The following is a 27,387-nucleotide window of genomic DNA, read 5'->3' as shown; positions in this document are numbered from 1 at the left end:
GGCCCTAAAAAGCAAAACAAACAAACCAAAAAACACTGTCATTTTTAAGAGGTTGTAAGTGTAAAAAGCAATGGAGGCAAGCCCCCTCATTCCTCGCAGGCTTACGTAATCCACCACAAGCTCCTCTTCCTGATCATCTCCTCTCAGTTTCCGCACAACTTTCTGGATGAAGTCTTCAAACTTGGTGGCCATGTAAACATCTTCATTCTGCAACTGAAGCCCTCCACATTTCTGCCTGATCTCTTCAACCAGCCTGAAGGGAAGAACAAGCTCATGTGACTGACATTCTATTACAGAGTTTAGGGAGGCTGTATCATTACATTTAAGTTGCTTTGAGGTCAGATGTATGTCACATGCCCATTTAATGTCTCTTTGATATTAATCAGAGAAGTTGATAAGATTGGGAGATAAAAATTGTAAAGCTGTATTGAAGGACAGGGGCAATTAGAAAATAAAAAACTTTACACATGGTGAGAAATATAAGAAATCAAGGCAAAGACATTTTAATTAACTTGCAAGCAAGATGATAAATGGCACATAAAGTCAGTTTCTTTCCTTCTAAATGTACTCAAGGATTAAGAAATCAGTCTCTTGTGACAGAACATGATGGAAGATAAGAAAAAGAATGTATACAGGTATGACCAGGTCACTTTAATTACAGCAGAAATTGACACGACATTGTAAATCAACTATACTGTAATAAAAATTTTTTAAAGAAATAAAGGATATTTCTGAACTGGGAAGATGATGAGAAACAAAAGTCATATCATAGAATATGTTCTCCAGCTCCTATGTGAGAATAAAATAAACATTTGTTTGTATTCCGTGGATAAGACAGGTACAAACTAAAACAATGGAGTGTGTTCATATAATTTGTAAACTCCTTTCCAACCTTTTGATTTTTCACTGTTAATGTTTTAAATGACAGCTGTAGTTCGACATTTCTTGAACAACAATAGTGTACTAGATGCAGTGGAGAAAGCCTATCATAGTTTTTCAGCCATTTATTCTCTAAAAGAGGTAAGGCGCCTTGGTAGTTCGAACTGCTATCAGATGATGGTGATAAGTCAGACACTCAAACAGGAAATGGATAATTCCTGCAGGAGTATCTTGCTTGCAAAAAAAAAAAAAAAAAAAAAAAAACTAAGAAAGAAAGACTAAAAGTACAATGTTGCAATCTTCAGTTGAACAAATTAGAAGTTTCTGGGAAATCAGTGCTGAGGAATCTGTAACTTGAGGGACCAAAACTCTTGACTTCTGATAATGACATCTGCTCTTGAGAGGATTGTTTTTGATTATTGGAATAAAAAAGATCCATGAATGAAGGGACTTTGGCTTGTTCATAACTGTACCCACAGTGCAAAAAACAGCTCCTGATACGTCTTAAACGTGCAATAAATTGTGTTACATACATGAGTGAATAAATGAGTAAAACAGAGTTTTCATCAAGAAAGGTAATGAATTCATCCTGCTTTGAGAATCCTGTCAACATGAAAGACTGTCAAGAGGCCTTCGCCTTGTTTATTTAGTGAATGGCCACGGTTCAGTCTGGGAAGAAAAGGCACTTTTGCAAGAAGCTCCATTTTTAGGATTGTGGTCTGCTCTTCCTGCCACAGAGGGGGCTTTCTATTTCTCTAGGCCTTTCAACTTGTTCTAAACCTCTGTAGAGAAATTCTGACTCTAGGGTGACGATCCTGACTCTTGCAAGTAGCCTGATAATCCTCCTTCCGGACATGTCATATGGGTAACTTGGGGGGATGGGAAAAAAAAAAAGATTTCTGGTAAGTGCGATCAATGTCAGGCATTCTTTTGGATGAGACTGAGCAAATTCCCAACTAACATTCTCAACCAGAGCTTCCCAATTCCAATGTCAAATTAGAGGAGAATCACCTAAGAAATATGAAGACAGATTTTTAAAAGAAACAATTAGAAAGGTTGTTTTCTAGGGACATAGGAAGTATGAAAACAGCTCCTGGTTAGCAACAAAGAAGGGAATAAATACATGTATTTGACCATGGGAACAAAAAAGACCAAAACAGATGAAGAAAAGAGAAACAGGGTGGGATGGGTGGGAAAGAGTTTCAGATGACATCCAGGACAAAGAGTGTGGACTTGCTTTTCAAAGTTGAGGTCCAAAAATTCCTGGTGGAGGGGATGCAAGCAAACTGAGCGGTGGTTTTTACCTGGCAACATCCATCGAGCTTGCTCCAGATTTAAAGAAGTCTGTTGAATCTTCAATAACAGGGATGTTGCTTAAAATTCCAGCCCAGATGACCTACGCAAGGGAAACTTTAATGAGGGACGTGCCACATAGGTCACTGTGGCAGAGACCAACTAGCTCTTCATCAAGCCCACTTCTTTACACGGCTTGATGACATTTCTCAGCAGTTACTTAAGTTAGCTGCAGCCATGTGACTGACTTCTGACCAGTGAATCTAAGTGACCTCCCAGTCTTGGCCCATGAAAAACCTCCCCCCCACAGTTCTCCATGTGCTTGTGCCCTTCTTGGCCATCAGGGATGGGGATGACCCCCAGCGGGACCTTGAAGATAGCGAGCCTGGGGCCCTGCATGATTCCTCCCCAACCCTCGCATTCCAGCTTCACCCCTGACCCCCACACCACCCTGGAGCGGCTGGTTATTTATTATTCATAAATAATGTGAAGGAAAAACACATTTGTGTATACATTTTGGCACTGATTTCTTTTCGCGGCGAAGACAAAAAACTAAGAGGAAATAAAGTTTCATCCCAAGTAACTGCGAGGATTAATTGCACCAGTTACAGAAAAGGCAATGTTTTCCAAGAGACAGGAAACACGAAGAACTTCATACCTTGATGGTCTCCGCCACCTTCACCTCTTCGGCTGTAAGTTCCACCACTGACGTCTCACCCGCTGCAAAGTACTGAGAGGCAGGGATCATTTTTCCATCTTCGAACTGCAGATTTCTTACCATCAGCTAGGAAATAACAACACGACAAACAGAAGAGGGGAGGATTAGGACAATTCCAAAAATGAGGCTGGTGGGAGAAGGGGTCTCATATGGGTCTATGGACCAGATTATTGGCAAATTCAAAACGTGAATTAGAAGCACTCGCCGCTCTGTGTAAAAGGACGGGAACAGTATTTCAATCATGACAGCAGAAAGGACGAGGTCTAGGGGTAGATACACCTCAAAATAGGTAATAAGTCCCTAAAAAATTGACACTTGGATGTAGGCATTTAGTCTAAAACCCACTGTGACTACTATTACTATTACTATAATTACAACCGCCTCTGTAGAATGCACAGTGCTAAGTATTGTGCACATGAAGTTTTATTTGAGCTCATAAATCCTGATGGAGGCAGGTGCCATTATCGTCTCCATTTTTCTGATGAGGAGATGGAGGCTCAGCGAGGTTAAGTAATTTGCCCAGTGCCACACAGCCAGTAATGGAACTGTGGTTACAACTGGGGTTGCCCAGGACTAGCTGGACTCTGAGGCCTACAACCTTAATACCTGATCTACCCCATGAGCCACCAGCAAGTATCTGTGGGTTGCAGGTTCCCTTTCACTTTTTTCCTTGGGCAACTGCCCAAGAGCCCACTGAGGTCCCGGGTCCAAATTCCCAGGCACAGGTGGTGTGGGCGGGCATCTGCCCAGTGAGGATGGAGGGAGCACCTGAAGAGGGCGACAATGCGTGACCCTCCCAGACTCCAGACAGATGGGATTACTCTCTGTTTTACAGATGGGGCCACTGAGGCTCAGAGGATGTGGTGTCCTGCCGAAGACCATTAAGTGACGAAGCAGAGATTCACACCCGGTTTCCTGACTGAACTCCAAGCTCTGTCTACTGCATCACAGAGCAGACTGTGCAAGCCACAGGGCCCATCCCGAGAAGCCTTGCTCTTATGGAGGCACATAGAGCCACTGCATGTCCAGAGAGAAAGGGCACAGACAGTGTAAGCCTCCCACCCAACTGCAACGCCACACTACCCTGTGAAAGCCAGTTCCTCAACAGTTTGGGTTCTTAAAGGAAACCAAAAAAAAAAAAAAAAAAGGTATTTTATACGTGACCATATTGAACACTCACTGTTTTTCCATCATTACCAAAAAGAACAAGTCCATTTTTGGTAACAAGGCCGGGCTTCTTGGCACCTTTAATTTCCAGTGGTTCTCCAGGAGGGACGGAGCTATTCAGCAATGATGAGCCGTAGAAAGTGACCACCTAATAAAGAGATCAAAGCCAGAGGGTGACAGGAGGAAGTGAAGGCTGTGTCTAAGGGTGTGTGCAAGCAGCACTCCCTGCCAAGATGCTGGAGATGGAATTCTCATTTACGATCAAAGTGGGGACTCCCGACTCCCAATGTAAGAGACAAGCATCCACGGAAATGACAGGAAGCAAGAGACGTCTGTGGATGTGTGACAGAAGAGTTTAAAAACTGCCCCACATCCAGGCAACACAAATAGACATTTATCATTTACTCACAGTGACAGAGGTGAATGAGACAAAAGCCCTCTCAGACTTTGCAGGCAGGTAGGGTTTGTGGGGGAAGTGGAGGTGTTGGAGACAAAAGCCCTCTCAGACTTTGCAGGCTGAAGGTAGGGTTTGTGGGGGAAGTGGAGGTGTTGGTGAGGGGTCAGGGAGGGCAGAAGCAGAGTCCTAAAGAGACTATTCCACCGCAGTGGGGTGCATGATGTGGGGGTACAGGGTGCTTTGTGGGTCAGTTCATGGAAAAGGACTGGCTCCAGACTGCAGCCAAAAGAACTGGATATTAACTGATTTGTTATTATAGTTATTGTTATAATTCTACGGCCATTATCTGTCATTTGTTGAGCATTATCACAGTTAATATTTATTGAATACCTATTCTATGTCAGGGACTAAGTAGTTAGATGAATTAACATATATTCATTCATTTCATCTTCACCACAACCCAACCTTCCGAATATTAGTCTCGTTCTACAATGAGGAAAGCAGGGCACCTACTGTTTAAGGAACCAGCCCGAGGTGACATAGCAAATAGTGCCAGAGCCAGAATTTGAATGGAAACATTCTGGCTTCGGATACCACACTCGGTTATGACGCTGTCACTCTAGTCTAAGATATAAACCCCCCATTCCCCATGTGATCAAGGGAACATGTGCAAGGCTGTCTACAGTAGCGTTGTTTTGCTATTGAAATATAGCTATTGTACAATATTATATAAGTTACAGGTATACAATATCGTGATTCACACTCTCTAAAGGCTATGCTCCATTTATAGTTATAAAATATTGGCTATATTCCCTGTGTTATACAATATATCCTTGTAGCTTATTTTATACCTAATAGGTTGTACTTTCTTTTTCTTTTTTTAGGGCCACACCCACACATATGGAAGTTCCCAGGCTAAGGGTCACATGGGTGATGCAGCTGCCAGCTTGTTCCTCAGCCACAGCAACACCGGATCTCAGCTGCACCTGTGACCTACACTGCAGCTTGCGGTAACGCTGGATCCTTAACCCACTGACCAAGGCCAGGGATCAAACCCACGTCCTCATGGATTCTAGTCGGGTTCTTAACCCACTAAGCCACAGGGGAACTCCTAGGTTGTACCTCTTAATCCCTTATACCTACATTGCTCGCCCCACAACTGGTAACCACCAGTTCGTTCTCTGTATCTGTGAGCCTAATTCTTTTTTGTTATATTCACTAGTTTGTCATATTTTTTAGATTCATACAGTGATAAGTGATATCATACAGTATTGTCTTTCTCTGCCTGACTTTCACGTAGCATGATACCTTTCACTCCCACACTCTTAACCACTGTACTAAACTTCCTCCCCTGTCCTTGATTGATTCCATTACATTGTTCCCATACTTTTACTGACACCTAATACACACTAAGAATGCTGTTTAAGTGCTGAGATGATCAAAGCAATAATATGAAGCCCTTGCCTTTGGTTCACAGGCTGTGGGAAGGGGGTGGTTATCAGGAGAGAGATATATAAAGAGATGTTTACAAAGCATAATATGCTGTGTCAGAGGTAGGCAGCCTATTATGCATGTATTATGTATGCACTGGAACAGAGTGGAGAGGGGCGCCCAATCTCACCAGGCTAGGTGTGTGAGGTCAGGAGACTTCCAGAAGAGGTGAAAGCTGAGACCCTGAGTCGAGTGGAGATTCCCCAGGGGTCAGGCCTTTTCCGCCCCTGCCCCTGCCCATTGCCCTTGCTTCATCTCTCCCCTTGCCTCTCACACTCGCTCCTCACACCTGGGGCTCTGGCTTCATGGAACACTACTGCAAGTCCCTGTTTGGGTCTTTAACTTTTCATCTCATTCCTTACCTGTTGACCTCTTTTCATAGCGCAAGCAAAAAAGATGTTCTAAGACATTTGAGTCTGGGCCTCAGTTATAGCACCTGTCATATTCATTGTGAATGTTCATTCACTTCTCTAATTTCTCCAAAAAACTGCAGTTTCCCTGAAAGCAGAGGCTGTGCCTAGAGTCTGCTTCACAGCAAACGCGCTATACCTGCTGAGTAAAGCGAGCGGCTCACTTGTGCCTAGAACTTCTCTAATTTCTCCAAAAAACTGCAGTTTCCCTGAAAGCAGAGGCTGTGCCTAGAGTCTGCTTCACAGCAAACGCTCTATACCTGCTGAGTAAAGCGAGCGGCTCACTTGTGCCTAGAACATGTTTGGTTCAAAGGAAGAACCAGAGGAAACCTAGACTTATGTGTAATACCTCTTACAAAGGTCATATGCAAGAAAAAAAAAATAGGTCCCTGGAACATACCTGTCCATTTATCTCTGTCCAAGCTCCAGGGACTTTATCATGACCTCGGATCCAGTTATGTAAGTCTTCAGCAGATTGATCCCAAGAAATCTAGGGATGCACAAAGCACAGGTTGAACTTCCTAATGCTCCAAGTCTCAAAGGCAACAGAAGCATCTGTGTCCATCAGTGGCAGACGCAAAAAGGAATAACGTGAGCTGGCTCGGAGCTCTACCTTTTGGTGAGGAAATGGTACACTGGGAAGTGCTTAAAGGTACAGGACAAAGAACTCCGAGATGTGTCACTGAATTGATATAAATACCTCAGCATTTTCCTTTTTCTGGATACCTTCATATGTTGCCCCTTCTTCCGACTGGGGAATACGAGGAGCTTTTCCATCAGCTACGAGCTGGACTGCTTCCACCTAAAGCCAAAAATGTTACCTCTTAGAGCCCAGTGGTCAACTGTTTGATTGAAGTTTCTGTTTGACAGATTACATGTAAATCTGTCCAGAAAATCAGACTTTGATTACAAATAACTACCACTTCTTCAGATCCATAATTGTGCCAGGCAGTGTGGCAGCTACTTTATGTAAAAGATCCCTCGCAACACCCCACTGGTCCTACCAGGTGGACATTATTAGTCCTGTCTTACAGATAAGGAAAAGGAGAGCTGAAAAAAGCTTCAAGCACATGCTTTGAGATTTTTACCCAGAGCATATCAGAACAAATAAACCAATGACAAATTTCACCCTGTCCCAGAGACTGATTTCAAATACTTTCAAAGGAAGTCCAAATTACATGGCAACTTTTCTTAAGATTTCATACACTTCTTCACCACGCGTCCTTACAGACAGGATTGGTGATTCAGGTACTTGGTAAAATAAATGAAGGCATTTGACTGCTACTTTATCCATCTGATAACTGCTTGCAGAAGAACAGGTCAGCTTCACAGACTAAGAAATTCTAAAGTTCAGACTTCTACCCTAAATATACCATCCTACTGGCAAATATAAAATCTAATTTTGTTTTTCAGTTTTTTATGTTAGTAAAAATTCGCAGGAGCAAATTCTCAGCAAAAGAAAAACATTTCCAAAACTTGAAAGGTTTACTAAATTCTCCTTGATGGCATAAATATACTGACCATGGCCTTGATTCCTTCCGGAAAAAGAAATCGATTGTAAAGTGCATCCACTGTATCATTGGGTTGGACATCACATGACCTCTGAAGAAGGATGGGTCCTGTGTCTAAACCATCATCAGCCCAGAAAACAGAAAACCCAGCTTTCTTGTCTCCCATGATTAGAGTCCTGTGAAAAGAAGAGTTTCAAGTTAAAATGTTGGGTAACTGTACCATAAGGTGATGAAATAGTGACATTAAAATACAAGGTAGTTTCAATGGAAAGTATACAGTGAATGAAGTTACTGTGAGAAATTACAGCAGAACTGGGAGATGTCAGCACACATAAAAAGCAGAACTTAATGGTACTGCTATTTTGTACATCCTCATGTCTGCAGTCTTCCTTGTTAACACAATCTAATGACCTGCATATGCAAAAAGGCATGAGAGTCCATCATTACCACCACTCACTGACTCCCAGGTGTCAGCTTTCTACTGCATCAATTTTGCCCGCCCAGGTCCAATTCCTACATTGTACTTGACTATTAGTTAGAATAAAGTAATGAAAGATAAAACAGAGGATGATCAGTGCAATGTTAAAAGGAGAACTGATTGGAGTTCCCGTCATGGCTCAGTGGTTAATGAATCCGACTAGGAACCATGAGGTTGCAGGTTCGATCCCCGGCCTTGCTCAGTGGGTTAAGGATCCAGCCTTGCCGTGAGCTGTGGTATAGGTTGCAGAGGAGGCTCGGATCCTGCGTTGCTGTGGCTCTGGTGTAGGCTGGTGGCTACAGCTCTGATTGGATCCCTAGCCTGGGAACCTCCATATGCCGCAGGAGCGGCCCAAGAAATGGCAAAAAGACAAAAGAAAAGAAAAAAAAAAAAAAAGGAGAACTGATTATTAATTTAGGTTGCATAATTCAGGTACGAGCACCACTTAGAGCTAGAATTAGTTGTAGACTGTCTATATATTGTAATAAAAAATAGTTTATTAATTCAACTATTTGTATTACGTGTTCTATAAAGTCTAGCCCTACAGACCTTATAATACACACAACAAACCAGATATGTGGAAATATATACACATAAAAGCATATTAGGAGTTCCCAGGTGGTGCAGTGGGTTAAGGATCCAGTGTTGTCACTGCTGTGCCTCTGGTCACTGCTGTGAAGCAGGTTCAATTCCTGGCCCAGGAATTTCCACATGCCTCGGGTATGGCCAAAAAAAAATAATTTAAAAAAAGTACAGGAGTTCCCGTTGCGGTGCAGAGGAAACAAATCCGACTAGAAACCATGGGGTTGCAGGTTCAATTCCTGGCCTCGCTCAGTGGGTTAAGGATCCGGCATTGCCATGAGCTGTGGTGTAGGTCACAGACACAGCTCAGATCTGGTGTTGTTATGGCTGTGGGGTAGGCCAGCAGCTACAGCTCCGATTAGACCCCTAGCCTGGGAACCTCCATATGCTGCGGGTGAGGCCTCCAAAAGACAAATAAATACATAAATAAAAATAAAAAAGCATAATCAGAGAGTAGGTGAATGAATGTAAACAGAGTATGGACTAGTAGGTCAGCCATGAGCTATTAATCAAGTAAGACCTAAGTCAATCAACCAACCAACCAACCCATCAACCACTCATCAGAAATACTGAGGAATTAACTGGCATTAACTGACATCAAGAGCCTTGAAAATATTCATATACTTTGATCCCATGATTCTGTATGTGGACGCAATGTGAGATGAGAAAAAAAATACACATTTAAGTACAAAGATATCCACTATAGTACTATTTACAAGAGCCAAAAAGAAATCAATTCATGTAATCAGTCTTTAAGTATGATGAAAATTTTTCACCACATTTAAACCAAGGGTAGATTTTTTTTCTGTCTATCTGATAATGTGACACAGAGAGATGGCTTGGAGATGGCAGGTAAGGGAGAGAAGGTACAGGAGGTAAGAAAGGCCTACCTCTGCCCACAGCATACTGTCCCCATGGTACTGAGCACCTTCAGTTTATGGGGCAGTGTTCCTGATACTGGGACATGACGGCAGTAAAAAAATGTCAGACTATAGGAGTTCCCATTGTGCCGCAGCGGAAACGAATCTGACTAGGAACCACTTCGCTCAGGATCCCATGTTGCTGTGAGCTGTGGGGTAGGCTGCAGACGCAGCTCAGATCTGGCCTTGCTGTGGCTGTGATGTAGGCCAGCAGCTGTGGCTCTGATTTGACCCCTAGCCTGGGAACCTCCATATGCCATGGGTGCGGCCCTAAAAAGCAAAAAAAAAAAAAAAAGTTAGAATAGTCCTTTCTTCCCTCAGAAGCTTGAAGTTGAATGGGGGAAGACAGACCATAGAAAGATAATTTCAGATAATTCAGCACTTCCTGAAATATATTTAAGATAATTCTATGCAAAAAAAAAAAAAAATGTTCTATGGCCAAATAAGTTTGGGAACCCTTTGAATTCAGATTCCCTCTTGGAGATGCTGCTGCTGCTCCTATTAAAGTACATATTAAAATCTCCAAGTCCTGGAGTTCCCATTGTGGCTCAGACCCAACACTGTCTCCGTGAGGATGTAGGTTCAATCCCAGGCCTCACTCAGTGGGTGAAGGATCCAATGTTGCTACAAGCTGTGGCTTGGATCTTGTGTGGCTGTGGCACAGGCCTCAGCTGCAGCTCTGATGCAACCGCTAGCCCAAGATCTTCCAAAGGCTGCAGGTGCATCCATAAAAAGAAAAAAAAAAATCTCCAAATGCTGAGATAAAGAAATCCAGCAAAAAACAAACTTGTCTGACCACAGGACCTTTGCTTGCTCAATACCTAGTTACATTCGGTGGAGCCAATTCACCATAGATTACTCTTGGGAAATGCTGTTCTGGCTTACGCAGTACCTCTAGATCTAAGGGGAGTTTGTGCCACAGTAGCCATCAATCAGGACCTCAGAACTGTTCAAGCATATCTGGTTCCTTGATCATCTCCGTGAAAAAGAAAGACTACAGGCAAGAGAAATGGGCCCATCTTGGTTATTTAAAAAAAAAAATCTCACCAGTTGATAGCAGAGGCTCCTCTGTGCCTGGGAAGGATGGACGGGTGGTAAATGATGGAACCATGCTTTGGGCTCTCAATTATATCCATGGGGATGAACTGTGTGCAGAAGGGAAGCACGTTTAGCTCAGCACCCACGGACCTGTAGGCCTCTGCCACCTCCTTTATGGTCTTGCCCTTGGCTCTCCATCGAGGGAACTTGAACACAGGGGTCCCATTTTTCTCTGCAGCCAAAGCTGAGCATGAAAGAGAAGATTATTTTCATCAAAAAAAAAGTTTTAGCCATAATTTTATATTACTATGGATTCATACATGGTAATTTCATAAAAACATTCACAAATAAAACATGATGAACAATTTAGATTCAGACCAGGATTTGCCCTGTTGTAATTTTATCAAGATCCATCCATTTTTCTAATGGGATTTTTATCTGCATATTGAAGGCATAATATGAATTCAAAACTTTGTGGCCAGATACCATTTTGAGATTTTAGCTGAAGTTGCTTCTTTCACAGGTCAAAAATTATGGAGTTCCCATTGTGGCTCAGCAGTAACGAACCTGACTATTATCCACGAGGATGCGAGTTCGATCCCTGGCTCTGCTCAGTGGGTCAAGGATCTGGCATTACCATGAGCTGTGGTATAGGTCGCAGACAGGGCTCGGATCTGGTGTTGCCATGGCTGGGGTGCAGGCCGACAGCTACAGCTCCAATTCGACCCCTAGCCTGGGAACCTACATATGTGTGGGTACAGCCCTAAAAAGAAAAAGAAAATTGTACCTTAATTACTGATTTGGCCATTTAAAGAACGCTTGTTTGTTTCTTTTTTAAGATTTGGAGTCACAGGCCAAAACATTAGCACCAAAATTAGGCATACTCAGCCTCTGGCACAGTTAGAAAACCTCGAGTCCCTTCCCAGGCCCCAATTCCATTTGGGGGAAGTTCCTTTTATCACAGGGCCAACTCTAGATCCCACCAAACAGGCAGACCCCAAGAGATAAATGGAGAAAGTAGCTGAGCTGAACCTTTCCAGGTCCTTCTCTTAAATTTGCCACTCAGATATGTTAGTGAGAAGAGAGGCCAAGAACTGAAAATAAATGCTCCCCACGAGGGCTGTGCCATATTGAAGCAGATCTGAAGCTCTTTACTCAGGAAAAAGTTGTCCTTCTGAAAGTAAGGACTCCGTGCTGGCCCTGTGTGAAACAGAACAGCCCACCAAAGTACAGACAGCACAAGCCTATTATTTTTTCCGCAATAAAATATCACTTTTACTAACAATATACCTTATATATATTAAGGATACATATATTTGTTCTCCATCAGTAACAGAGAAACTACATTTTAAGCCATATTCAGAAGCCTTAACTAAAGTTTTCCACCTGCATGTTTTGGTTCCTTTTTTCCCCATCGAAGCATTAACATTCAGTGAGGGGGTGACGCCTCTGCCACAAAAGCCTAAAGTCCAAAGCCTAGCAAGTCCTAAAAATGGCCTTGGCCTTCAAGATGATGCTTTAGTCAATTCCTTTAGGAGATCAATACAATAATGTTCACAAAACGTAAGTGTCCCTCACATGTTCAAAAAACTGTAGCAACTCAAATGTCAGATTTGGGGAAATGGGTAAATGGTGGGGAAAAAAAAAAGCGTGGTGAAATTGGGAGAACATTGTGAAAGGTTAGACTGGGACAGAAAAATGGGGTGGAAGAGACCTTGAAGTCTTCTTTTGAAAAATCTATTCCACTGAGGCAGACCTGAGGTGTTGCTCTCCCATTTTCTTTCTTTTTTCTTTTTCTTTTCTTTTCTTTTTTTTTCTTTTGTCTTTTTTAGGGCCGTACCCTTGGCATATGGAGGTTCCCAGGCTATGGATTGAATCGGAGCTATAGCCACCGGCCTACACCAGAGTCACAGCCATGCCGGATCTGAGCCACATCTGCAATCTACACCATAGCTCATGGAAATGCCAGATCCTGAACCCACTGAGCAAGGCCAAGGATGATTTGGTTCCACTGAGCCACGACAGGAACTCCACTCTCCCGTGTTGATTTTTGGCTGCCCCAAGACTATTCTGGGCCACTCTCGCTGACTATTCTGACAACAAAACAGCTGCTGTCATCATTGATCCTTGTTGTGAATCAGGTGCAGTGTTGAGCACTTTACATACATTATTTCATTTAACCATGTGAGATGGGCACTGTTGAACTAAGCTGAACGAGTTTAAGTAACTTGCCCAAGGACACATGGCTATCAAATGGCAGAGTTTGAACTGGTGTCATGATTCTAGTTAACTGTATGCTGGGATCAGGCACTAGGGAAAAGTTCATTTCCTGGGACAAACTCTGAAAGGAGGCTAAGAATCATATGCTTGCAATCCTTCTGAAGTTCGTGTACATGGTAGAGATTGCTACTTGCCCCCTTTCTCCTTTTAGCAAGGATTCCTCTACTTTAACTGAACACATGGCCACCCTGAACAAAATCTATATTTCTCAGCCTGTTCTGCAAATAGATTTGGCCTATGACAAAGTTCTAGCCAACAGGACACAAGTGAAGGTAATATGTGCAACTTCTGGATTATGGCCTTCATCAAGGCTTGATCTGCTTCCCCCCTTGCCCTTTCTGTTTGGTGGAAGGCAGAGTTGGGGCTGAAGCATCTACCTTGGACCATGGAAGCCCAGTGCTGCTAATGGCAGAACAAACAGGATGAGCCTGCACTGTGATAAATTTAGAGCTGCTACAACAGCAGTGATGGCCAACACAAACTTGAGAAATGGACTTCTATATTATTTAAGCTAATATTATTTGAGGTTCCCCTGATTCAACAGGCAGTCTGATATCCCAAATATAAGTCCTCCCAAACATCCCACGCACAAAGCTGGTGGGAACAGATAAGGATGAGACAGGTGGTCCCAGCAAAGGGAATCTGCCTCCTTCTGCCTTTGGGGCCAGGTATGAATTCATGAGGCAGATTCCCTCAGAATTCTCCAGGTTGAGACAACTTTTTTCTGAAACAAAGATAATTCCTAAATCAAGTGATTAAATTTATGTGCATATGTGCTCTTGGCCCAATTTCTTTTAGCTTGAATTTTTTTTTCCAGTTTTACTGAGATATAATTGACACATAGCACCATGTAAATTTAAGATGTACAGTATAATGATTAGACTTAGATACATCATGAAGTGATTATCCCAAGTTTAGTAAACACCCATCCTCTCAAGTAGATAAAAAATAAAAGAAATTAAAAAAATTTGTCCTTGTTGATGATAACTCTTAAGATTTACTCTCTTAACAACTTTTTTTCCCCCCATTTTTATTAACTTTCTCTCATGGTGCCTATTGAGTCTCACAGCTTTAATTATCATTTATATACAAATGATATTCAAATTGGCACTTTATTTTCAGCCCTTTTAGATGAGGTTACCCTTCGCCTCGCCCCAAATTTGGCTCACATCTTGCCTTGGATGAGCCACATTTTTCTCTCATTGAATATGGATGAGATGGAGCTTTTGCAGTTTAGTTGTAAATAAACTCGAAACTCACTGGAGTTAATTTACCTCATTGATATCCTGCCCCTCGAGTTAAGGGTAAAAGTGTTCAGTGACGGACTCTGAATTATTCTCCTTCATTCATCAGAGACAACCCAGCCAAGGAATTAATCCCCACAAAATATCCAAAGATACATGACAGTTTCCATCACTGCCAATTTTGGCCAGAATTCTGACAGCTCACAGCTGAAATGCTGCTATGATCTTTGGAAAGGCTTCTAATCAACCTCCTATCATGGTCTGCTTGGAACATGCCTGCCCTTTGGCCTTGCTCTGTGCACACAATCCCAAGACACATTTTCCTTTAGGCAGTTGTATTACTTTCTTATGCACTGAAAAAAATGTAAGATCTTGTCCAGATTTTTTTTTTTTTTTTTTTGGTCTTTTCTAGGGCCACACCTGTGGCATATATGGAGGTTCCCACACTAGGGGTCTAATTGGAGCTACAGCTGCTGGCCTACACCACAGCCACAGCAACACAGGATCTGAGCCGCGTCTGCAACCTACACAACAGCTCACAGCAACACCGGATCCTTAACCCACTGAGCAAGGCCAGGGATCGAACCTGCAACCTCATGGTTCCTAGTTGGATTTGTTAACCACTGCGCCACGACGGGAACTCCAGATCTTGGCCAGATCTTGGCCAGATTCTCTACCTTCACATAAACTAGCTTTTGAAATGACTTCAAATTACAGTCTTTCCTTTTCAAGAACTGCTTGCTATTCTGTTTCATCACATAATTGGAGAGCTATTAACAACTGTCATATCTCACATACAGGAGTGTTGATTATATTTATCATGCAGTACATTACATCCTAGTACTCCCATTTATTTTATAACTGGAAGTTTATACCTTCTGACTACCTTCGTCTAATTCCCCCAGTAACAAGAACTAGGATAAAACCCAGAGCTGTTTCCTCCAAGAAAAAAATGTAAAATTTTAGGGTTATCACAGATATTGTTTTCCAATCAATATATTGCATCATACCAGTGATTTATCAAGATTCAAGTTATGAGCCAAGATTTCTAGATGTTCATCCTTATTCCTGTAGACTATTTCTATCTCTGCGTCTTGCACTCTTTCTGATAACTGCAGTGTACAAATCAGAATCACACTGCAGGTTGTCTCTGAGAATGGCTATCTTCTTTTCCTACCTTCATGGCCAAGCAGCCAGAGCTCTAATTTGTTCCGAGATAAATGCATTCTTTAGGACCCCGCATCAATTGCTATTATTGAGTGTGGCCTTCCCTTCATTCCTATTGGAACATATGCTTCAGACGTTATTCCAGACATTCCACAGCACCTTTGGAAAGTCACAAATACATAATTCAGGAAAAACATATGCTTGGAAATTCCCCTGATACACCTAGTGATTACCATGGAGGTACGTGGAGAAACTCTTAGTACAAAAGGGGCCTGCATCTTTGTCTTGAGGCCCATGAGAAGGGAATTTTGAGTCTGTACCCACCAAACAAATAGACATGACCTGAGAAGGCTTTCAACAGGCAGAGTGGAAGCTGGTGCAGAGTCCTTGATCCAGCTGTCTCCAGAAACACTCACCCAGTGGGTCAGCTTTTCCATCCTTATCTGGAACTGTGAAGACTCCTACCACTTGGTGGCCTTCTCTGCACAGATGGCTGTAGACTTCCTGTCCAAAAAGGCTCTGACCAATAAGTGCCAACTTCAGCTTATTTTGGAAATATACCTGAGAAACAATTCAATAGTGACAGGTATTAGTACAGATAGAGGACATATAGATAATACATATTATTTTTTCAATCAGACAAGATGACTTGAGAACTAGAAAAGGCTCAAGGATCTACAAAAGAAAATATTCATTGACATACATGGAATTAGACATGATATACAGAGAGTAGTGAAAATAATTTCACACCTAAGTATTCCTCATTTTCCCTTCGCTCTAATTCCCTTGATTCTTCAGCATAAGAAGAATTGTATATATTTTTACAAGGCACTTCTCCTTGATGAAATGAGGCCAGATGTCAAGTGTTAGTTTATAGTTAAAAGGAGTATAACTCTGGAAGTTCCCTTGTGGCACAGTAGGTTAAGGATCTAGTGTTGCTGCAGCTGTGGTGCCACAGGTCGCAACTGTAGCACAGGTTCGATCCCTGGCCCAGGAATTTTCACATGCCATGGATGTGGTCAAACAAACAAAACAAAACAAAAAAAGGAGATAACTCTGAGAAAGATCTACTTCAATATGACAATGATTTTATGCCCCGAAATATAGAAATAACAGATGAATTATCTTTTACCTCTAAAAGACCAAGAGTGAACATCTAGTATAACATAGGGGTCAAAAGCAGACCCTAAGCTAGACAGCCTGAAATCAAAATCTAGTATCACCCACATCTTACTAGTTGTATGGCCTTAAGCAAGTAACTAACTTCTATTTGTCTTTTCACTTCATCCGTAAAATGAAAATAACACCAATCTCACACAATTTTGATGGAAGTAGATGACTTGGCATGCAACAGGCTTAATGCAGTGTCTGACACAAAGCACCATTTAAGTCAAAGTTTTAATGAAGTTTTAAAGGTTTTTCTATCTTCTAGACAATCCAGTTTTTCACATCATCCAGAATTCCAAAATTCTTGGTAAGTGTCCTAAACTCATTTGGTCTCAAAACCTGGATTGATCTAATGGAATGTTCTGTATAGTCCTTATAGGTTTCTGCTAAGTTTGCACAAACTCATTTGGCTTCAAACCTGACCTGAACTGACAATGCTATTTATAGTCTTTACTTATGGTATGTTTTGCTGCAGAAAAATAAATATGCTCAGTTACAGATCTTACCAGACTCTCTATAAATTGTATGTGATGTACCATATTGACTTTCTCAAATGTGAATAATGCAGAACCCCTGAACACATCTGGCCCTACATGTTTCAGGTAAGGAATTGATGGCGGTGCATCATTTCATTTCATGTAATCCTCACATCTAGCCTGTTTTATTATCCCTCATTTTGTACCATTTTCTGAATGAAGAAACCAAGGCTTAGAAACATCAAGCATATCTCCAAGGTCATACCAACAAAACAAGGACGAAGTAGGATTTGAATCCAGGTCTGTCTGCCTCCAAATCCACGTACCTACTTAAAATGAGCCTCCACCACCCATTTGTTCACCTTCTTTTTAGAACATTTAACACTGATGCACAATAATATAGTGATTGTCAATAAATGCAAACACCATATAGATAAGAGTAGCTGGCACTAAAAGAGTAAAGATTTTGGAGTTCCCGTCATGGCTCAGTGGTTAACAAATCTGACTAGGAACCATGGAGTTGAGGGTTCCATCCCTGGCCTTGCTCAGTGGGTTAAGGATCCGGCCTTGCCGTGAGCTGTGGTGTAGGTTGCAGAGGAGGCTCGGATCCCACACTGCTGTGGTGTAGGCTGGCGGCTACAGCTCTGATGAGACCCCCTCGCCTGGAAACCTCCATATGCCTCAGGTGTGGCCCTAGAAAAGACAAAAAGACCAAAAAAAAAAAAAAAGTTAAAGATTTTGATGACTGTCTTTAAGCAATTCAGCCTTCTGTAAATTCTCCCAAGGTGAAGCCTTTTCCCTAGTTTAATGTAACATGTTGACGTGATGATTGTGAAGATGGTGATGAAAAGCCATCAGGGGAAGCAGGCAAGATGCAGGACCACGGGAGTAGAGATGGTAACCAGAGGGTCACAACTTCCTATGTGCTTCCCGTTTGGGCAAAGGACCAGCCCCAACTCCCCAGAACTCTTTCCACCTTTCATTCCTCCACATTAGAATATAGCTCCACCATGGAGTTCCCGTCGTGGCCCAGTGGGTAACGAACCCGACTAGGAACCATGAGGTTGCGGGTTCGATCCCTGGCCTTGCTCAGTGGGTTAACGATCCGGCGTTGCTGTGAGCTGTGGTGTAGGTTGCAGACGCGGCTCGGATCCAGCATTGCTGTGGCTCTGGCGTAGGCCAGTGGCTACAGCTCCAATTCGACCCCTAGCCTGGGAACCTCCATGTGCCGCGGGAGTGGCCCAATAAAATAGCAAAAATACAAAATAATAACAATAATAATAATAATATAGCCCCACCAGATTTGGATTTTTTTCTTCTTTTTAGGGCTGTACGCAGCATGTGGAAGTTCCCAGGCCAGTGGTCCAATTGGAGCTGCAGCTGCCAGCCTATGCCACAGCCACAGCAACACCAGATCCAAGCCACATCCGTGATCTAACCCCAGCTTGACGCAACACCAGATCCTTCACCCACTGGTCGAGGCCAGGAATTGAACCCCATGCACCGGTGCTCCCAAGATATCACGGATCCCGTTGGCATCCTCATGGCTACTAGTCAGGTTCTTAACCTGCTGAGCCACAACACGATTTCCAGGATTTGGATTTAGAATGTTTCTCCATTCATGTTTTGAAAGTCTTCTAAACTAGCAAAGTCTCAGTGGTTAAAGTCTGACTATGAGGAAACTTAATTTCCTTTTATTTCCCACTTCATTAAGAGTGTAGATGGCATCACTTTTTAGGTATGAATTTAAAAGCATACAGGTTCACACCTTCCCTGTAAACAAGCTAGTAATGAAACAATCAAGGTTTTGGTTTAAAATTCCTTTTCCAGGGCCAAAGTTGCTATCCCAAAAGAGCCTAGAGCTTCAATGCCTAACAGATTCTTACAAACAAATTAACTGTAAGAACAACACAATTTGCCTACAGATAATGCACGACTGTTTCCATTTCCTCTCATCAAAAAATCAAAATGTTCTGTAAACAGTCTATCTTCAAATCCTATAAGTAATGCTGTAGCTTGAAATAGAACCGACAGGTTGACTATCTTACAAAAGTTGGCTTTCCCTCATACCGTTACCAACACCAAATATTTTAAGACTTCTAAAATATTACTCTTAAAACACACAAGAGTCAGGAGGATGAGCTGACTCAAATGTCATGTGCTCTCAGCTGGCATCTGGTTATTGGGAGTTCAATTTCAGAGCCAAATTCCCCCAGAAAGACAGCATTGAAAGAAACCATATCAGCAACTCTGGAAATTCTACACTCATTGCAACATTTTCTGAGTTTAGCAGTAAAGCTGAAACTATAAAGATGAGTTTCTAACAGGGAGAAATTTTAAGATTTTTAGGATTTTTTGGCCGCCCCAGGGCTTAAGGAGTTCCTCGGGCCAGGGATCAGATCTGAACTGCAGTTGCAACCCAAGCCACAGCTGCAGCAACGCCTGATCCTTTACGCACTATGCCGGGATGAGGATCAAATCCGTCCCAGTGCTCCCAAGATATCAGCGATTGTGCCACAGTGGGAACTCCCAGATTTTATGACTTTAAATGTTTATAATGAGTTATATAATTGCAAATAATAGGACTGGGGTATTTATCTTTTCTGTTCTGCATCCATAATTTCCACTAATCTGTCCTCCACCTCGCTTATTCATTCTTCTGCCTCCTGTATTCTGCTGTTAGCTGCCCCTAGTGAATTTTTTATTTCAGTTATTGTATTTTTCCTCTCTTCTTATTTAAGTTTTATATCTTGTTTCTCTTTGCTCAGTGTTTCCTGTAAGTTATCCATCTTTGCCTCCAGTTTATTTCCAATGTCTTGCATCATCTTCAGCATCAACAGTCTAGTCTTTCTCCTGGAGGCTGAGACTCTCCTCATTGCTTAGCTGTTTTTCTGGGGTTTTTCTTTTCTCCCTCGTCTGAGTTATAGTTCTCTGTCTTTTCATTTTTATAGGTTTTTGGTGTGGTGACCTTTTTGCAACTCTATAATAGAGTTGTAGCCTCTCTTACTTCTGATGTCTGCCCCCCTGTGGCTGAAGTTGGTATGGGGGGCTTGCAGTAGGCTTCCTGATGGGAGGGGCTGATGCCTGCCCACTGGTAGGTGGAGCTGATTCTAACCCCTCTGGTGGGCGGGGCTTAGTCTCTGGATGGGATTAGAGGCAGCCGTGTGCCTGGGGGGTCTTTAGGCAGCCTGTTTACTGAGGGGCAGGGCTTTGATCCCACCTGGATTGTTGTTTGCCCTGGGGCTTTTCAGCAGCTGACTGAAGGGTGGGGCCAGATTTTCCCAAAATGGCCCCCTCCAGAGAAAGGCAACTGCTGAATATTCCAGAGAGCTTTGCCTTCAATGTCCTTCCCTCACAACAAGCCACATTCACCCCTGTTTTCCCATGATATCCTCCAAGAACTGCAGTCAGGTTTGACCTAGGTTCCTGTGGAGACCTCGCTCTGCCCTGGGACCTAGTGCACGTGAAAGTCTGTGTGCGCCTTTTAAGAATGGGGTCTCCATTTCCCCCAGTCCTGTGGAGCTCCTGCGCACAAGCCCCACTGGCCTGCAATGCCAGATGCTCCGGGGACTCTTGCTCCCAGTGCCAGATCCCCACACGCGAGAGTTTGATGTGGGGCTCAGAACTCTCATTCCTGTAGGTGAGTCTCGGTGAACCAGTTAGTTTCCAGTCTGTGGAGCTTCCCACCTGGGAGGTATGGGGTTGTTTATATTGTGAAATCGCCCCTCCCCCACCTCTTGATGTGGCCTCCTCTTTTTCTTCTGGAGTAGGATATCTTTTTTAAGGTTTCCGGTCCATTTGGGTGAAGAGTGCTCAGTCTTTAGTTGTGAATTTTGTTGTTTTTAGGAGTTGAGCTCCGGTCCTTCTATTCCACCATCTTAATCCCATCTCCCCAGTTTCTTCTTTAATTAACATTGACTCCTCATCCTTTGGCTCTTTCATCCCTTTTTTCGATGTTCAAGCCTGAGAACTACTAGCAGTTTATTTTCATGGTGACCAAAATGATTTTCGTTCTCTGAACAGACGATTCAAGGAGGTCCCTCAAACCATGCAGGGCCACAGGAAGAGTACCAAGTTTGGGTCAGGAGGCAGGAGACAGAAGCATGGGTAGCACTTTGGCCTCAATCTTAATTGGTCTTTCTGGTCTTGGAGAGACTCCTGGAGGTGGCGGTGGGGCGGCTGCAGCTCAGTCTGGGGAACGAGCGGACAGACTCAGGGCTGGGATATTTAATCTTACCCTTATTTCCCCAAATATGATCTGAGGACTGGTGGCCAGTGTTGGCAGAATTAGCTGGGAGGAAATGTCAAAAATGTGGTTTCCTGTGCCCCACCCCTGATCTACTGGGTCAGACGCTCAGGAAGCTGGCTTTAACTCAAAAGCCTATGAGGAAGTTTGGACCCTGCCTCTGAACTTCACTAGCCCAGCCCGGGAAGTTGCATTTAACAAGCTCTCCATTGACTGAAAGGCACATTAAAGCCTGCCAATCACTGCTGTGTGGAATGTGTGTCCACTCCCTACAAAAAAGATTCTGCCCTGCAGAGTTTGGGTCGGGAAGAAGTAGTGGAAATTACAGCAGACATTTTAATGAGACCCTAGCATGTGCCAGGTATTTAATATGTGTTCCCTCATTGTGATTGCCCAATTACTCCCAGAGACAGACATTAATAAGCCATGATACAGATGAAGAAATTAGACACGGCTAGTAAGGGGCAGAGGCAGGATTCAAACTTGGATGTGCTTCACTGGATGTGCTTCTGTGGTTTTCCGGTGTGGATGGTCTCTCCACTCCCCGACCCCATTTGTTTTTTTAAAGAAAAACATGGTGATAGTTCGACAGGTCTCTTATGGGAAAGAGTTCCATCAGACTTTCTAAGGGGATACTATAGTGGTCCTGACACGGGTGACAGCACTATACAGCAGGGGAGGCTGGTAAGCAGACAACATTCTTTTAGGCACTACTGGTGCCTGCTATATTGATGAGAATGAAGAAGAGGGCATAAAATGGTCCAGCAACATTTCTAAATCCAGGTGATACATGCTATCATCTTGGCATTCTCTACAGATAACATTCTGCATTAGAAGAGCCTTTTGTAGGAAATAGAGCTTTTGCTTTTTAAACGATCAAATACTGCATTCCCAGGCTGTCCACATCATGGTGAAATTCTTCAGAAAGCAAGTTCACATGAATTCTGATTATGCTTCAGAGATTAAAAAAAATACACATGGTCTTCCATAAAAACTTAAAAGCACAGTGCTAAGAGTCTGCCCTGATCTGAAGACCATTCTGGAAGTAGATGCTACCTTAATAGAACCATTTGAGCTGGATATAAAATAAGGTCACAGCTGTCCACATTAGAAGTGTGAGAAATGGCAGTTTTCCCAATGAGACTTGGAAAGGAGAAAGGACCTACCCATAAAAGAATAAAACAAAATAAATTTTTCTGAGACAGTGAGATGTCTAACACTTAAGGGACCTTTTGGCACATGGTGCCCCCCAAATCGTGCCTGACATATGCCAGATCTGTTCAACACGCATGTTTTGAGCATTTACTACGCTCTGGGCACAGTGCATGGTAGGGGATGCAAATCAAGAGCCTGGCAAGGGTGTTTTATTTGGCCCACAGAGCGCTTGCAAAAGAACCGTGATTAGATTTTTAGGAGGCTTCACATTAGGTAGCTGAATTTCTGACTTCTCTTTAAAAATCAGGAGTTCCTGCTGTAGCTCAGCAGGTTACAAACCCAACTAGGATCCATGAGGATGTGGGTTTGATCGCTGGCCTCGCTCAGTGGGTTAAGGGTCCAGCGGTGTAGGTGGCAGATGCGGCTCAGATCTGGTATTGCTGTGGCTGTGGTAGCCTGGGAACTTCCCTATGCTGTGGGTGTGGCCCTAAAAAGCAAAAAAAAAAAAAAAAAAAAAAAAATCAGGAGGTTTGTCAACCGTGGTCAATGTTCCCATCTGGCAATGGTCAGCTGGAGCTGAGCAGCAGCTGCCGCCTTTACTCTGCACGTGGCCTTTCACTCCATCTGGCCCAAATCCTTCATTCGTTTTACCTCTTTGCCTCTGTGGGTGTTTTTCTTTGGGACCCCTACACTAAAGGCACAAAGAAAACGTGGTCCCTGCCCTAATTTGGGTGAGTGTCTTTCCATATTTTATTGCCTATTTGTATTTCCTTTTCATGGTACTGTCTGCTATTACTCTTTATCTAAAGGCAAGTTTAATCATTTGTCCCACTAATCTGTGGACCCCCTGAAAGCAGGAACTATTTATTATTTTTTTATCCTTTTTGGTTGTAAGACTCAGAAAGTTATTTAATTTCTCTGGGCCTTGTTTTCCTTATTTGTAAAATGTGCATAATAATAGTACCCACCTCACTGAGATGTTTTAAAGATTAAATGGGTATATATGCAAAGCATTTACAACAGTGCCTGATGCACACCAAGTCCTATATTAATGGTATCTATTATTGCTATTCCCTCAGGATTTAGACAAAGTGCTCAGTACATAAAGACACAATTTAATGTGATTCAAAGTTGAATTTGGAGGTCCCAAAACAAGCGAGACACCAAAGCAGAAGGAAACAAGTTAACCTACTTTCAAGAATTAGGGTATAAAGCCAATTCTTGGCTCCAAGAAGCTGGAAGGGTCTGACCTCTTGAACTGGATCATAAAGTAACCCCAAGTCCTGGAATCAGGCTATGAACCCAGAACACCAGCTAGGCTTGTCCCAGACACTGGCAGAGGAAGATAAATAATAGAGTGCCAAATAAACATGAGGGCTAAATAGCCTGCGCCATCGGGAGAAATTAAGGATCAGTGAGCTGGGCAATATATTGCAAGTGGACAACAATAACTAATTGACAAAGGCTTTTATCATGACATATAGTTGCACTAATTAAAAAGATCCAGCCATATCATTAACTATTTCTAAGTCAATTTCTTTAAGAGAGAGAATGGAAAAATTAATTCTATCAGAAATTGTTATAAACTAATTTTCCCCTTGGATTTTGCTAAGTTATTAATTTTTTTATTCTTCCTTCATTCTGCTTTAATACCAAACTCAAAAGCCTTGTGTAATTTTTTCTTTTTCTTTTTTTTTTTTTTGTCTTTTGTCTTTTCAGGGCCGCTCCCGCAGCATATGTAGGTTCCCAGGCTAGGGGTCTAATCGGAGCTGTTGCCACCGGCCTACTCCACAGCCATAGCAATGCCAGATCTGAGCCGTGTCTGTGACCTACACCACAGATCATGGCAATACCAGATCCTTAACCCAATGAGTGAGGCCAGGGATCGAACCCGCAACCACATGATTCCTAGTCAGATTTGTTTCTGATGCACTGTGACAGGAACTCTGCATTGTGTAATTTTTTATTTTTTATTTATTTATTTTTTTTCTGCTGCACGCATTGGCATATGGAAGTTCCCGGGCCACGGATCAAATCCATGCCTTGGCAGCAACCTGAGCTGCTGCAGTGACAGTCAGATCATTAACCCCCTGCACCACAGGAGGAACACGCATTGTGTAATTTTTGAATTTTTTTAAAGATACAATGAAACACACCATTTCAGTGTAAAATTCTGTGAGTTTGGGCAAACCCCAGTAACCACTGCTACAATCAAGATAAAGAACATTTCCCCCCCTTAATTTCCTCCTGCCCCACCACAGTCAACCCCTTCCCCCATCTCAGCCCCTGATAATCACTGATCTTTTTTTTTATCTATCACCATAGTTTTATTCTTTCCAAAATGTCTGATAAATGGACTCTTATAAAACATAACCCTTTGAATTTATCTTTTATACTTAGCATATGTATTTGAGTTTCATCCATGTTATTGTATGTATCAGTAGTTCATTTTTTTTTTTTGTCTTTTGAGGACCACACCTGCAGCATATGGAGGTTCCCAGGCTAGGGGTCTAATCAGAACTGTAGCTGCCGGCCTACGCCAGAGCCACAGCAACTCGGGATCCGAGCCGAATCTGCGACTTACACCACAGTTCATGGCAACGCCGGATCCTTAACCCACTGAGCAAGGCCAGGGATTGAACCCACAACCTCATGGTTCCCAGTTGGATTCATTTCCACTGAGCTACGATGGGAACTCCCCTTTTTTTTTTCTGAGTAATATTCCATTGTATGGATGGATACACCACACTTTGCTTATCCTGTGACCAGGTGAAAGACATTTAAGTTGGTGATTATGAATATAGCTTCTATAAACATCCACAAATAGGTATTTTTGTGAACAGAAGTTTTCATTTCTCTCAGGTAAATACCTACATAGGCAATTGCTAGGTTATATGGTAGGTTTATCTTGATAAAAAAAGGTCAGTTTTCCAAAGTGGCTGTACCATTTTACAATCCCACCAGCCATGTCTGATTTTGAACAAATCTTACAGAGCACAATCCAAATAATGAATCTCCATTTTCTATGGACTAAGATATCTCAAAGTCTTTACTTATTACTCCATGTTTTTCCTTTTGGCCATTTAAGAACCTGCCTTCTTCCCAGCCATATGTCACAGCTCTTCCACGTGTTTTCCCGGAGACAGACTCAGGCCCCTGACCACTGACCATGCCTAGTACTTCCCCAAATGGGTGTTTTTGTGTGTGCCATTTGCCACCTGGGATGTTCACCTTTTATTACTGAAATCTTATGTAAACCCCACTATTGACATCTTTTTATCCTTGAAGAATCCATTCTGCTCTCCAAAAAAGGCAATTAAATGAACAGTCCTGACAGAGAAAGCTAATAAAACAGGCAAGCACAAGCCCCTCACTTTCCAACCCAGATTCCCTTATGCCACGTGGCAGGAGAAAGCCAAGAAGGAGTCCAGACCACGGCAAAGGAGAGCAAACAAAATCTCCATCAGAGTAGGTCTCTTTTTCCTTATTTAAAAAAAGAATGATGAATACCTCCAGTTTAACTAGAAGTAACTTCCAGATTAACTAGAAGTGACTGGGATAAAATGAATTCTCATTATTTGGGGCTGTCTGGAAGACAAAAGCTTTTCCATTTATGCAATTTTGGGCCAGTTCTTGATGCTACTCAAGACTTCTGCTTCCAAGTTTTTAACATCTGGATATGTACACATGTGCATATGACTTTGGCAGAGAGAGACAGTCAAAAGCAAATTCTTTTATAATACAGCAAATGTGCACTTCCTGAAAAGAGATAATGTACAATGGGACGGATTTCTTTCTTCCCTAAACAGCTTGAGTCTGCCTTCATGCAGCGAGGCACCTCTCCTGAGGCTGCCCTGAAGTGCTGAAGGCAGCGGTGCTGCACGCAACGTGTCCTCTCATATTCCAGTTCTGGAGAAGCTGATGCAATTCCAAAGCTCGGGGCTATGCCAGGGCTCAGTTCTTGCACCATAGTTTACTAGTGTTCCAGGGTGGCTGCTTCTGCAGCGCCTGGTAATGCTAGAAATCTTGCTGCATGCAGCTCAGGAATGAAGAGATTGCAGCCACCAGCTCGGAATGCCATTATCTGAATGGGCCCTGCGTACCAGTTCGGGGCGCTCACACCTCTCAGGCCTGGAAGAACTCCGCTGAGTTGATTCTACTCTTCTCCAGGGGATGACCCTGGTCCAGAATCTTGGCTCCATTTCTTAACTAGGCAAGGCTCTCAGGATTGAAATGAAAGCAGAAAGGAAGCCGACTCGGTCCCCCTTGCCAAGTGACTGTTTCCACCCTGTCAATCCCAGCCAGACCTTAGATGTTCAAAAACTACATCCTCAGCCCCTTCCCCGTAGGAGACAATGGCTCGTTTGACAAGACCCATCCTAGAACCTCCTCGGACCCGTCTCTTCAGTCTCCCAATTTAAAAAACGTTGTCTTGGTTTTTAGCAAAGTCAAAACGTTGCTGCTCACCCTTAGTCCCGCCGCCCGGCCCACCCGCCAGCCCGGGGTCTGGAAACCAGTCCCCTGTAAGAGTCAGGACGCTCGCCCCGGCGGGACTCACCCGGCCAGTAGAGAAGCGCCGGAGCGTTTGGCTGCTCCGCCACAGCATGCTGCAAAGGACCGCTCGCGCTGGGGGCGCAGGGGTGCAGGACGCAGACGGGGGCGCCTTAGCCTGGGAGCGGCCTACAGCCTCCGAGGCCGGGGCGGAGGCGCTGGCAGCTAAAGGCCTCGGCCAGTCCCAGGACCCCGCCTCCTCCAGCTGGCCGGGCTA

The 27,387-nt window shown here is 43.1% G+C and overlaps 1 protein-coding gene across 2 annotated transcripts in view; it reads right to left on the bottom strand.

The window, feature by feature from the left end:
- The window catches only part of ALDH1L2 (aldehyde dehydrogenase 1 family member L2), a 65,432-nt gene extending 38,088 nt beyond the window's left edge, over positions 1 to 27,344 (bottom strand). For both annotated transcript variants that reach the window (XM_001926587.7, XM_084957327.1), the window contains exons 1-10: positions 27,178 to 27,344; positions 15,992 to 16,136; positions 10,894 to 11,128; positions 7,877 to 8,042; positions 7,056 to 7,157; positions 6,756 to 6,845; positions 4,071 to 4,205; positions 2,831 to 2,956; positions 2,184 to 2,275; positions 106 to 253 (exon numbers count right to left, since the gene is read on the bottom strand). In XM_001926587.7, coding sequence (XP_001926622.5) covers positions 106 to 253; positions 2,184 to 2,275; positions 2,831 to 2,956; positions 4,071 to 4,205; positions 6,756 to 6,845; positions 7,056 to 7,157; positions 7,877 to 8,042; positions 10,894 to 11,128; positions 15,992 to 16,136; positions 27,178 to 27,225 — 1,287 coding nt within the window. In that variant the 5' untranslated portion in view covers positions 27,226 to 27,344. The remainder of the gene's footprint in view (positions 1 to 105; positions 254 to 2,183; positions 2,276 to 2,830; positions 2,957 to 4,070; positions 4,206 to 6,755; positions 6,846 to 7,055; positions 7,158 to 7,876; positions 8,043 to 10,893; positions 11,129 to 15,991; positions 16,137 to 27,177) is intronic.
- Positions 27,345 to 27,387: the final 43 nt, after the last annotated feature.

Source organism: Sus scrofa, chromosome 5 (genome assembly GCF_054392235.1).
Source record: "Sus scrofa isolate SSC_HxYL_T2T_F1_AM1 chromosome 5, Sscrofa_HxYL_maternal_Yorkshire_Landrace_v2.0, whole genome shotgun sequence".
Lineage (NCBI taxonomy): Eukaryota > Metazoa > Chordata > Mammalia > Artiodactyla > Suidae > Sus > Sus scrofa.
The sequence above is the reverse complement of the archived record's forward strand: the minus strand, read 5'-3'. Positions and strand labels throughout refer to the sequence as shown.